The 13,179-nt window shown below is 36.7% G+C and overlaps 1 protein-coding gene across 1 annotated transcript in view; it reads right to left on the bottom strand.

The window, feature by feature from the left end:
• prex2 (phosphatidylinositol-3,4,5-trisphosphate-dependent Rac exchange factor 2) overlaps nt 1-13,179 on the bottom strand; it is a 152,081-nt gene that overhangs the window by 25,452 nt on the left and 113,450 nt on the right. The window contains exons 36-37 of the mRNA XM_081353151.1: nt 4,066-4,132; nt 3,112-3,302 (exon numbers count right to left, since the gene is read on the bottom strand). Of these exons, the coding sequence (XP_081209277.1) occupies nt 3,112-3,302; nt 4,066-4,132 (258 nt within the window). The remainder of the gene's footprint in view (nt 1-3,111; nt 3,303-4,065; nt 4,133-13,179) is intronic.

The raw sequence follows: 13,179 nt of genomic DNA, 5'->3' as shown, positions 1-13,179 counted from the left end.
GCGAACCGAGCACGAACACATTTGCAACGAGCACGTTTATCCCGGTACACAGTATTGTTTTGGATGTTTGGTAAGTTCCGTCTTGAAATATACATCATAAAAGTTGACCAATCAGGTTGTGAATCTATCCCTATGCCTTCATGGTCTGTATCTTTAGGTTCGGTGTTAAAAATGCCAATGTGAACGCTAAGTGGACCAGAACTAAATGTTTTTTTTTGTTTTGTTTTTTTTGGTCAAAAGAACCAAGCGAACCGAACTACAAGTGTGAACACACCCTAAAAGCTAATATCTCAGAAGAAAAAAAAGCCATGATTTGAAGGTTTTGTGGATGGTTGCCAGGGTGTTGCTATGCAGTTGCTTAAAGGTTCTGCTTCTGTTAAGGAGATGTTAGCACATTCACTGGCTCTGCCCCACTGGGAACACCCCTATTTGGTCAAATGAAGGTGAAAGATCCTTCCAAGCAGATTTGTGACAAAGGTATTCAAAATTCCCAGCTATCGCAAGTATATAAAAAATAATGCCAATGAATATATCGCAAAGCACTATAAAGCCCCTATTAAAAACGAGAACAAATTTAAATCTTCTCAGAACTGGCTGTCCTCCCAAACTCAGTATCTAGGCAAAACAGGCTGGAGAAAGTGATGCCACCAAGAGGCCTATAAAAAATGTTAAGAGTTACAGTCCTCCAGACAGTGATGTGAGAAACATCAGGAAAAAAAAAACTTACAAGATGAGGAAAAAAAATACAAGAATACTCATACTGAACCAACAAGGATGGTTTCCTGGAGTGACCCAGCTAAAAAAAAAAAACTGATTTAAAGTCCAATTGGGCATCTTTGGAATGACTTTGCAATTCAAAAACGTTTCCCATCCAACTTGGGCAATTTTGCTAAGAAAAGTGGTTTCAAATTTCAGAGTCAAGATGTGCCCAAAAAACCTCTGCAGCCAAATGAGATTATAATAGTGCAATAATAGTGGGGGCAAATGCCATGGTTGTGCATCATTAAGAATTGAATTGAGAATATTTCCTAAATTTGAATTGAACTTATAATTATGTAAGAATTGAATTGTTAGAATTGAAATTCAAATATAAATTTAAGAAAGTAGAATTACCATTTAACATTAATAATAAGTGTAAAAAAAAAAAAAAAAAAGACGTTTTACAGGCCATTATGGACTGGGGTGGGTGAACACTTCCACTTCCTGTCATTTTACATTGGTACAAAACAAATCTATTTTAAATAAATTATGTTTTTGGCTACACTTTATTTTAAGGTCTACTTGTTGCAGTGTAATTACTAAGTAATTATAATTAACAACATGTATTTTCTATAGGGTTACAATTAGGGGTTGGTTTAGGGTTAGTTGCAACTAATTATGCATAATTTACTGTTAATATACACATATGGTGACACGTCTGCATACAGGCAGGAGGTTAAACAGCTGGCTGTCTGGTGCAGTCATAACAACCTGGAGCTAAACACACTCAAAACAGTGGAGATGAGAGTGGACTTCTGGAGAAACCCCCCAGCACTCCCTCCTACTTATCATCATGAACAGCACTGTGGCTGCAGTGGAGACATTCAGGTTCATAGCCCATGAACCTACCATCTCTCAGGACCTGAAGTGGGACAATCACATCGACCTCCATTGTGAAAAAAGCCTTCCTTCACCAGATGAGGAAGTTCAACTTGCCACAGGCGCTGCTGATGAAGTTCCACTCAGCCATTACTGAGTCTGTCCTCTAGACTTCCATAACTGTCTGGTTTGGCTCGGGTACAAAATCAGACATCCGAAGACTACAGAGAACGGTTCTGACAGCTGAAAGGATTATTGGTGCTCCCCTGCACACCCTCCAAGAACTGAGTACATCGAAAGTTAGAAAAAGAGCTCAGAAAATCACTCTGGATCCCCTCACATCCAAGCCACCTTCTCTTTGAACTTTTGCCATCTGGCCGTCGCTACAGAGCACCAGAACAGCCAGGCACGAGAAAAGTGTCTTCCCCCAGGCAATCTACCTCATAAACAGTTAAATGTTCTCCGCACTGTGCAATGATAATGTACAATATCACATATATTTACTTGACAATACCCTACGTCTTCTTATTCCATTCCCTGTTAATTCTGTTCTATTCTATTTTGTATATAGCACACCTGTACATAGTTAGTCTATTTTGTTAATATTGACAATAATAAGAAATGTAAATTGACCACCAAATCAGCATATTAGAATGATTTCTGAAGGATAATGTGACTATTTTTACTGTTTCATCAAATGAATGCAGTCTATTTCATCTTAAGAGACATCTTTCAAAAACAAAAACATCTTACTGATCCCAAGTCAATGAGATATTTTCAACAAAATCTGAATATTTGAGGAATATCAATATAGTGCTGAATTTCAAGCACTATAATAACAAGGTCCACAAAGGATGAACACTCCTTATAGGCTCTATATATAGGGACACAGAGACAAATAGAAGCACAAGAAATTGAAAATAAATAAGCAAAGCAATTTGGTGAAATAAGTATGTCAGCTCTCGCTGATACTAAAAGAGGACTTGAGATTAATAACATGCGTTCCTTCAGTGGAGATTCACAAATGAACCTTTAGAGAAATGGAGCTGTCTGGATCATCTCTGAAATTGTGGATTAAGCGAGAAAATTCTAAATTTAGAACTGAGATGCTGAGTATTCATAATTGCATTGGATGAATGATTAGTGAAGAAAAAGGTATTTATGGAATGATACATGAGCATGTAATGAGGATTATTACATATTCATGCAGAAGAGGAAATTGAATATTAGATGGTATGAGGAAGAGAGATTGGATAGAGGAAAACTGCAATAGAGCTATCAAGATACCCCCCCCCCCAAAAAAAAAAAAAAATCCACCAAAACAGAAGAAAGATTGAGGCTGCAGAGAAGAAAACAGGATAAAAGACATAAGTGACAGGAAGTAAATTGCTCCGAGCTACAGACAGAAAGGAAAAAAGACAGGGGAGGAAAAAACAGAAGCGTTCCACTTAGAGTCCCTGGCGAATGCCTGATGCCTGTCGGACAGAAGGGAACAGAGGAGTTTGAGTGTATGTGTGTGTAACCCAGACTGACCGGTGTACTCCGCTGTTACACATGACGATGTGACACGCTCCCAGGCGGCTGCAAAGCTCCGAGGCCACGGTGAGCAGCCCGACTCCAGACGCTCCACAGGCTGTGAACTGACATGCAGCCGTCCGCCGACACGAGATAAAACTTTCCATCAACCTGTACAACTCATCCAGAGCATTAAGAGGACGCATTAGCTACAAAGAGGGAGAGAGTAAAAGAAAGATTCCATGTTAAAGGTTGTATCAGTGATTTCAGGCCCAAACATAAATGATCACATTCATCTAATCTTTCCTAACAATCCGCTAGCTACCCGCCCCATAAGCATGCCGTCAAAAAAACGCGTCTCTGTAGGCAGCCTAGGCTCTGAGATCTGCACACAAAAACAGTTGGTTTCACCACCACTCAAAACCAAAATAAATAGTGTTCCAACCAATCACCGAGAGGGGTGGGTGTTGTGAGGTTTTGCGCTAGTGCACGGCTGCCTATGACGGCTGCACGCGGCTGCACGCGGCTGCACGCTAAATTAAATCTGTTCATCATATAAAGCAATCGTGTCTCTTCAGAAAATTTGGACTAAACCGGACAATTCATATGGATTCTTTTTACTATCTCTTTATGAACTTTTTGAATTGTCAAAGTGGTAGTTGCGTAGCTGCAAATGCAGGGACAGAAAGCTCTCAGATTTCATTAAAATATCTTAATTTGTGTTTCGAAGATGAACGAAAGTCTCACAGGTTTGGAACAACATGAGGGCGAGTAGATGATCTTTTTTTGGGGGGTGGGGGGGTGGGGGGGTTAACTAACCGTTTAATGACAGAAATGCCATGTTTAAACTCTGCAGGTTAATTTTGTCATTATTTAGAATCAACAAATGCAATTGATAAATAACAAGGTTCACTCGACTTTCTTAACCACAGATTTTCCACGAGTCCCTGCATATTGTATGATGGTACATACCTTGTCTATAAAAGCCGCTTTGGGAGCCGAGCTGGGGGGAAGGTTTGATTTATCCAGATAAAAGGCCCTATGGGGGAATAATAAAGACATGTTAGTGTAAGCAGTGAACATACAAACTGTATGTTACTGTGCTGTAAAACATAATTTGGGATTTGATTTATCTTTTACATAAAAAGAAAGCTGGTTGTAAAGATTCTTTATTCTACAAACAAAGCAGCAGGGAATTCTATTTTAAAACAACATGGGATTCGTTCCAGATGACAATTACTGCCTGCAGTACCAATAACAGACATAGGTGGCAGTAGAGTAGTTGAAAGAGAATGAATTCTGCATATGGGGAATATATCCAGATATAATTCTTTTTCCAATTTTAAATCAAAATATCACACTTTTTTTGTAAAAGAGTCATGGCAGAACTGCCTGCTCTGTGGTTCTGGTTTTGTGGCATATTGCAGCACATGTTTATTGTCAGGTAAATTAATCCACCATCTGCATCCTAGCCAGGGAGAGATTTATCACGATAATATTCTCATTTGACACACCATTAATATTATTGTTAATTAGTAAAATATAGTAATCATTCGCTGATTGGAGCAGATGATATGAAAATTGTGGCACTATTAAAGACTATTAATACAGCCAAATTATGTTAACAAATACACTGCAGTAAAGAGTACACTCTCTCTCTCTCTCTCTCTCTCTCTCTCTCTCTCTCTCTCTCTCTCTCTCTCTCTCTCTCTCTCTAAGAAACAAACACACACATGCATGGAGTCTTGAGCTGCCATTATTTCTAACTCACCCGGCATACTAATTAAGGCAGCTTATGTTAGTGTAATGGGGGGAGCATTAAGCAAAGTTCTTTAGAAACACCAAGAGGCCATCAGCTTAAAGCACTAAGAGCTTAAATCACTAAGAGCTTAAAATACTTAAATCACTGATTTACAAAAGGATTTTCATCATCATTTCATTAAGCAGCACCCAACATATAATGAAAAGCGCAAACAAACACGAATAGAGGTTAATTGGTTCAGAAACATCCATCAAGGCCTCTAAGCTCTGATTCAGCAGCTGGTAGACTTTGATTGTAGCCATTTCAATGCAGTGTAATACACAGGAATGTCTGTGATCCTGGTATATTATTGTTTCAAATTACATATCTAAAGCTAAATCTCACTTTAGACCTTTTCCAGCTTTCTGGGTAAAATAACAGTCGGAGGTTTACCATCTAATTAAAAAAAAAAATTAAATCAATAAAGTCAGACTGATCAAATATTACATACAGTATACACACCACAATTTGTAATCAAAAGTAACAGTGCTGTAAATACTTTAACATTATATATTTCAAATAAATGCTGTTCTTTCAATCCTTCTATTCTAAGAATGTCGAAAAAATTCATCTGTTTTCACAAAAATATTAAGCACAACTGTTTTAAACATTGATAATAATAAGAAATGTTTCTTGAATGATTTCTGAAAGATCATGTGACACTGAAGACTGGAGTAAGGCCTGCAGATTCAATATGCATTCAATATTCCATCAGAGAAATAAATAAAATTTTAAAATAGAAACATTAAAATGTGATCAAATTTCACAATATCACTGTCTTTTTAATGCTTGTTGAGCGCATAAAACTTCAAAGACATTAAACAAATATTTCCAACTACAAACTTTTGAACGTCTGTGTGTATTTTAGTAATATTATATTTACATGAATCAAAATTATTATTCTTTATTTTACATTAAAATTTTTACATGCAAAACAATTACAAGTTATGATTAAACTTTTCTAAAATGTAATATTTACTGACCCTGTCCCTGACTACAACAGAGTGTGTAAAAAAAAAAAAAAAAAAAAAAAAAGGAGACCGGGCAAAAAGAAAATGTACTTCGTAATTTCAGTCAAGAAGACAAATGCCTCATAGACTGCCGACACAAGACCTTCACAATCCAGCAGTTCTGTGCCGGCTGCTTGTTAATTTTTGTGAATTCTCAGTCTCTGAAATTTCAGTCCGTCACCCTTCCTGCAGATGGCCTGAAGTCTCAGAATAAGCCATGGTCACATCCATCAGCAAAGTCTCCAAAGATGTCCTTGCCTGGACATATCAGAGCAGGATTTGAAAAGTGCTCTGTAACACTCAGTTCGACTAAAATCTATCAAGGCAAGAGATTCTTTATGAAATGAAAGCTCTTCTACACCTGTAAAAAAAAAGTTGTGCTAGACCAGTTAAAGTTCACTATGGTTCATGTCCTGATTTATCCACACCAGTACAGTGTCATGTAATGTACCCCTCACTTCAGACTGTGACTAAAGGGTCCACTGATTTAAAACAATAGCCCGCTATGCTTCTCAAAGTTCTACGCACCAGATGGGCAGAACGGGTCTTCACGCATCGCAAAACCAAACAGACAAGTTTGGCGGGCTCAAACAGCACCAGATGGAGCTGACGATTTATGTCACTAGATCAATCGCCCATCCGCTGTTCAGTTTCACGGCAGAGACAACAACTCACTGTTGAGAAACACTGCACTGACAGGGGGTGTGCGTTAACTTATATTTAGGGGCATGAGATTTTCCCACAAAATCCCATCCTGAATGTTATCTTTTAGATATTTTATTCGGTAACAATTAATTTTACAGTGTCCTTATGACATGTAGCCAAGTTACTGTATAAATTATGCATAATTACATGCAACTAACCCTAAATTAACCCCTATTTCTGACCCTGCCTAACCCTATCAGTGCATGCATGTAGTTAATTATTATTACTCAGTACTTAAATGTATACTAAAATACCTTAAAATAAAGTTATTAAATAAAATGTTACTTCAATACTAAAAATAATACCATGGTACATGTCTAAAAAAAGATATAGTGTAGTTAGCAATGACAAAGAAAGATAGAAAGAAAAAATACTGTGTACCTAGTGATGCCATCAGATGGTACATGGTGTTTTGACATTTTGACATAATTATGAATATGAAATATAACCTAATTCATGTTCAGTCACATTTATATGTGCATTACCGTTCAAACACTTGTCAGTAACTTTTTTGTTTGTTTGTTTGTTTGTTTGATTTGAAAGAAAGAAAGAAATATTTGTATGCAGCAATAATACATTAAACTGATCAAAAGATTACTGACAGTAAAATAAATTATAATGTTACAAAAGATTTGTTTTAAATAAATGCTGTTCATTAAACTTCATACTCATCAAAGAATCCTGAAAAAACAATCAGTTTCCATGAAAATATTAAGTAACACAACTGTTACAATAATTATATGTTAAATGTTTCTTGAGCATAAAATCATCGGATCATCTGATCCTGAAGACTGGAGCAATGATGCTGAACAATTCTAAACTGTAAACATATTTTACAATATAACTGTTTTTACTTTATTATCAAATGTATGCAGCCTATATAAATATATATATATATATATATATATATATATATATATATATATATTTTATATATTAATTTAAAAAATCCATTTGAATGGTGGTGTATTTAAAAAAACACCATGTCTAATGATATAAAGAAAGAAAGAAAGAAAGAAAGAAAGAAAGAAAGAAAGAAAGAAAGAAAGAAAGAAAGAAAGAAAGAAAGAAAGAAAGAAAGAAAGAAAGAAAGAAAGAAAGAAAGAAAGAAAGAAAGAAAGAAAGAAAGAAAGGGTCAAATATCCTTTAAACAAATCTCAGAGTCAAGTAGTGTAAAGTTTCATCAAACATAAGCATAACAACAAACCCCCCACGCTGTGAAAATGGATTCTGGTTCTGGTGGGCTTTACTGCGATTAAGGGTCACTACTCAAATGTAATCCATTAAACCAGAGGGCAGTGTTATCTTAGCATGTGTCCTGTTCTGTGTGTGGTGAACGTGGGACCCTCCTGCCGGAGTCGTAACTCAGCAGTGGTCTTTCCTTTAAGGCACACTGTGCAGTAACTGATGGCCTGTGTTTTCTCTCCATGGGCTCTTATGAGAGACTTTAATGGAAATGCTGGACAGGATCCAAGGATGGGACCAATTTCGCTGGGCCTAAAAGCAAATTGCATTCACTGCACTGTTTCATCTTAAAACCTAAAAAAAACACTTCTGGCCCTATTTCACAAGCATTACCCAGTGTGCTTTGGGGTCTTCAGGCATGTTTAGACACTGATGAATGAATACAGCATGCCTCAGCGGGACCATGATAGTATAGAGTTGTATTTAGATGCAAATAGAGGTGTTTACTGAATCAAATTAACAATGCGTTTAATTCTTTAACTGAAATTTGTTTTCAATACCACAGTACATCAAAACACATTTACATACATTCATAAACTCCATCAAAAGGGAATTATTAGATCCACTGATAATGTGAGAATTATCAATTATTAGAGAATTATTAAAGGAGAACTCCGGTCAATTTTAACATTGAGCTCATTTTTTTGTAAATTTGGAGTGCTGTCAATACAGAGAACAACGACAAAAATCGGTGTTGCCTACACCGTTATCCTCTTTTTAAAATTTGCACCCTGTTGACTTCAATGGGGCAAGTTTTAAACCTGCTTTTAGCCTCTTAACATCCTTGATGTGTCATTACAAGTGCACAGCCAATGTGAGTGATTCCTTCAGAGTGATCACGGATGAATCTGACTGCAGTAGATGTGAAAGATATTAATAAAAATGATGTTATTTCAACCAGCGCACATACCTGTATTTACATCCTGTTTTCGGTCGAAATCCATAGTAATCGATTGTCGAGTTCACACACATACACGGGTTTCTTGTATACAAACAATACCGGATGCGTGCGCATCCAGGAGGCAGAAAACCGCTATCTGTTATGCCGAGTTCTGTAAAAGAACATTGTAATTAACGTAGATTTCGCATTGTTTGTAATTTTTTGTTGACTCAAAAATAAACTGCAATTTCAGAGTTGGATCTGTTTGTTTGTGTCTCATATTAATACAACATTATGTAAAACGTCCAACTGTTTACAAATCAAAATCCGGACATACTGTGATGCATGTATGAATTATCATGTTAGACTAAGTTAGTAATGTAATAGCCAATGTTAGCAGTGCAGCATCTATAGAGCCCGAATTTGCTTTTATATAAGTTAACCTTGTTTACGTTACTTTACGACCTGCAACATTTCATGACACATATAACGTTACTTTGCTGTAAATCAATAATTTGACGATAGATTATGTGGGAAGCCATTAGTATCTCCGACCGTGGCGATTATATTAAAAAACTTACTCTCAGCAATGGTGAGATCTTGCCGGATCCCTACGCAATACATGACGATCTTTGGATTGTGGATGACAAGAAGTGGCCAGCAATTGTATGGCCTGATATATATAATGATCTTATTCAGACACCAAGTGTGTATACAAGAGAAATGATTAGAGCGTACAAAATCCCTTGATGCATACAACTACGTGCTATGTGGTCATGTGCAGCTCGTCAATATGAATAGAAAGAATATAACATACAACTTCCTCCTTCTGTCCCACTCTTCCATTCGCCTAGATTTGGAATTACAACACGTATAATTTAAATGAGCAGATAAAACACAACAGATAGGCCTGCATGTAAATAAATTACGCAACAACTCCTTGGCATTTTGACTTAGCGACAACACCACCACTATGCTACTAGCCTAAACCCTTTACTCCTGTATGAAGACAAGGGTCTTTTGCCTCTTGGTTGCGTGCGCAAGCAGTGATGACGTCGCCGAGAAATCCATGTATAGGTTTAGTTACCTATGATCACGCGCGTGAACTCGACAATCGATTACTATGGACTTCGACCGAAAACAGGAAGAAAATACAGGTATGTGCGCTGGCTGAAATGACATAATTTTTATTCATATCTTTCACATCTACTGCAGTCAGATTCACCTGTGATCACTCTGAAGGAATCACTCACATGACCTGTGCACTTGTAATGACACATCAAGGATGTTAAGAGGCTAAAAGCAGGTTTAAATATTGCCCCATTGAAGTCAACAGGGTGCAAATTTTAAAAAGAGGATAACACGGTTTAGGCAACTCCGATTTTTGTCGTTGTTCTCTGTATTGACAGCACTACAAATTTACAAAAAAATTAGCTCAATGTTAAAATTGACCGGAGTTCTCCTTTAATGATGGAAACATTACAATATATATATATACAGTATACATATATATTTCACAGAACATAATTGGGTCACACTTTAGATTAGGGTCCAATTCACACTGTTAACTAACTATTAACTTTTGCCTCAATAAACTCCTAATTACTGCTTACTTAATAGTTAGTAAGTTTTTCAGTTTAGGTAATGGGTAGGATGTAGAATATGGTCATGCAGAAAAAGGCATTAATATGTGCTTTATAAGTACTAATAAACAGCCAATATCCTAGTAACATGCATGCTAATAAGCAACTAGTTAATAGTGGGAATTGGACCCTATACTAAAATGTTACCCAGATTCGTCATGCTCATGTAAAGTCTGGAGAAGAGAAGTGTGTATTTCTCTGCAACAGCAGTGTGAAGTTTACAGGGGTCTAACAGCATTATCTACCCTGACATATGTGTCGTTTAAATTAAATCATGCAATTAAGTCATTTGCAGGACAGAGGCAATAAAAATTAGGAAACAAGACCATAAGTTTCAAAGGGCCTTAAAATTCATGATGATCTTCAGGTTTCAGTGCTAACTGAAGTAGCCAGGTGTTCACTATGATCTTCTCGATTAAAGAGAAGCAACATTATCATTAAGAATGCATAGTGAACATTTGCTGAAATAAAATTTTATAAAATTCAATTCGTCATATTTGTCCAAACATGCATATTTATTTTTTCTTGACACTCCTGGTCTAGCATTTACTTTTGGTTTTGGCTAATATTGTGCCCTCTGCCAAAGGTTTGTTTTTATTTGGTTTCTTTGAGGCTCAGCATTGTGTCATGGTCATTATCAGGCCATCATGCCTTTCAGAAGACAATAAATCTACAAATAGCTCTAGGCCTCAACCGCCACCATGACCCAATGCATGACCTCAACAAACCTCGACTAATTACAAACCGATTCACAAACATGATGTCATGCTGGTTCCATCAAAGCTGTCATAAAAGCACTCTAACAGACACAGACACACACAAATATATTTCAGCCCATGTTTAGGTGTCTTCCCATTGGGACCAGATAACCAATTTCAGTTCTTACGGCAACTTCTAGACACGCGACTAGCCAAGCATTGTGTTTTTACCGGATGATAAGGATGGCCATTAATCCAGCTGTCTAACACACACATCCCACAATCCAGAAACCTAACACAGGGTGAGAGTGCTACAAGAACGAGCTACCCATCTGTATCAAACACACCACATCCACATGACTAGGACCGCAGAGACCACTACAAACAAGTCTCACTTCAGTAACACAGGAAAAAACGAAGAACTTGTGGGCATGTGGAGTTTAGATCTGAAATCAGCAGTGATGCCTTGTTTAGGAGAACAATCAAAAAACCAAGTTTATTTTTAGTCAACAAAGCTGTGGAATTAATCTAAAAATCCACAAAACTTGAAATGAAAGAAGCTGGCTGGAGTCTTTTTTGGCGGTTCATCATCAGACAAATCAGCCACCACATCTGATGCCACATCAAGGTCTCAAATGTATTACTGACTTACTGGGTGTATTAGAAGCAGTTTCTATCCCATACTTTGAAGTCTTATTTATGAAGGGAGATGAACTGGACATGAACTGGACACAAAGTTGAACAGCTTAAAAACTACCAGATGAGTCATGGATTTGATTAAATGTGCCAACTGTAGTCAAACTATTTTAATTTCCATTCCACATGAAAAGGGGTACTGTGCTGTCTCCAAGAGTGCTTACCATGAAAAGACACAACTGGAGCTGACATCAACTCGATAAAGACCACATTAACACTGCATATTTATCTGAACTTCTTCCAGACCTGCGCGCTGATAATGTGAGCTAATGTAGTGCTGAATGTAGTACAAATAAAGGCAAAAATCTCACATATTCACTTCTGCAAGTATAGTACTGTACATGGCATGCGTCTCTCTGTTCTAGCTGCACCTTTCTTTCACACCATCCTGTAAATTGGAATTTTTTTAAAGAATTGTTTTATATTTGAACTGTAAAACAGGACAATACTAATAATGTTGGGTTTTCATGTTTTATGGGGACATTACATAAAATAATTATTATACTGTACAATATACATTGTGCACACACACACACACACACACACACACGCACACACACACACACACACACACACACACACACACACACACACACACACACACACACACACACACACACACACACACACACACACACATATATATATATGATTTTTTTTTATCAGATGAATCATCATCTCAGCCAAACAGCCAAAAAGTCGCTGCAGTGAAAAAGATTAAACACATTTAATGCAACAACTAAAACAGTAAAAGTAGTTCAAAAATAAATCTAGACATTTCTTCCCAAACTTCCATTAGACATTTTTTGAGTGATTATGCCAAAGAAACTGAACTGATTAATGGAAATGAATTGAATTTACCAACTCTAATGCCATTTGTGCTATTGAAGACACTCTTGGACATCTCTGTCCAATCATCCTCAAACTTTTGAATGGCAAAACCAGTATAGTGACATTATTTTTAGGAAACTTAATAATAATCATCAATCATCAATACTTATATATACACAAAATTGATTTTATAGATGTCACAGACTGAGAGACTGGACAGTAAACCAACTGAATAAAGAAACTGGCCAAGAATTAAGTGTCTGCTCTTTGTCAGAATCCCCACTGTGACACGATGTTGTGGTTAATGATCTGGGAAGGTATACAAAAGGTTTCAGGTTCACAATTCTAGCCTTAAGCAACTAAGTAGTTTAGTGATGGATGTGATATACTTATATGAATTGAAATGGAAAGGCACATAATGCAAAATTCATTTGCATGAGACCAGACATGTGTTTGTTATTTTCAGATCAGGTTTGTTTCATAATGACCTCATCAGTCAGAATAGATTGACTTAAAGGAGGAGATCGCAAGTGATGTATTATCTCATTTAAGACATAGACATGGACAAACAGAATAC

This window comes from Scardinius erythrophthalmus (assembly GCF_964197995.2).
Source record: "Scardinius erythrophthalmus genome assembly, chromosome: 22".
NCBI classification, from domain to species: Eukaryota; Metazoa; Chordata; class Actinopteri; order Cypriniformes; family Leuciscidae; genus Scardinius; species Scardinius erythrophthalmus.
This window is presented reverse-complemented; position numbering and strand designations above follow the sequence as displayed.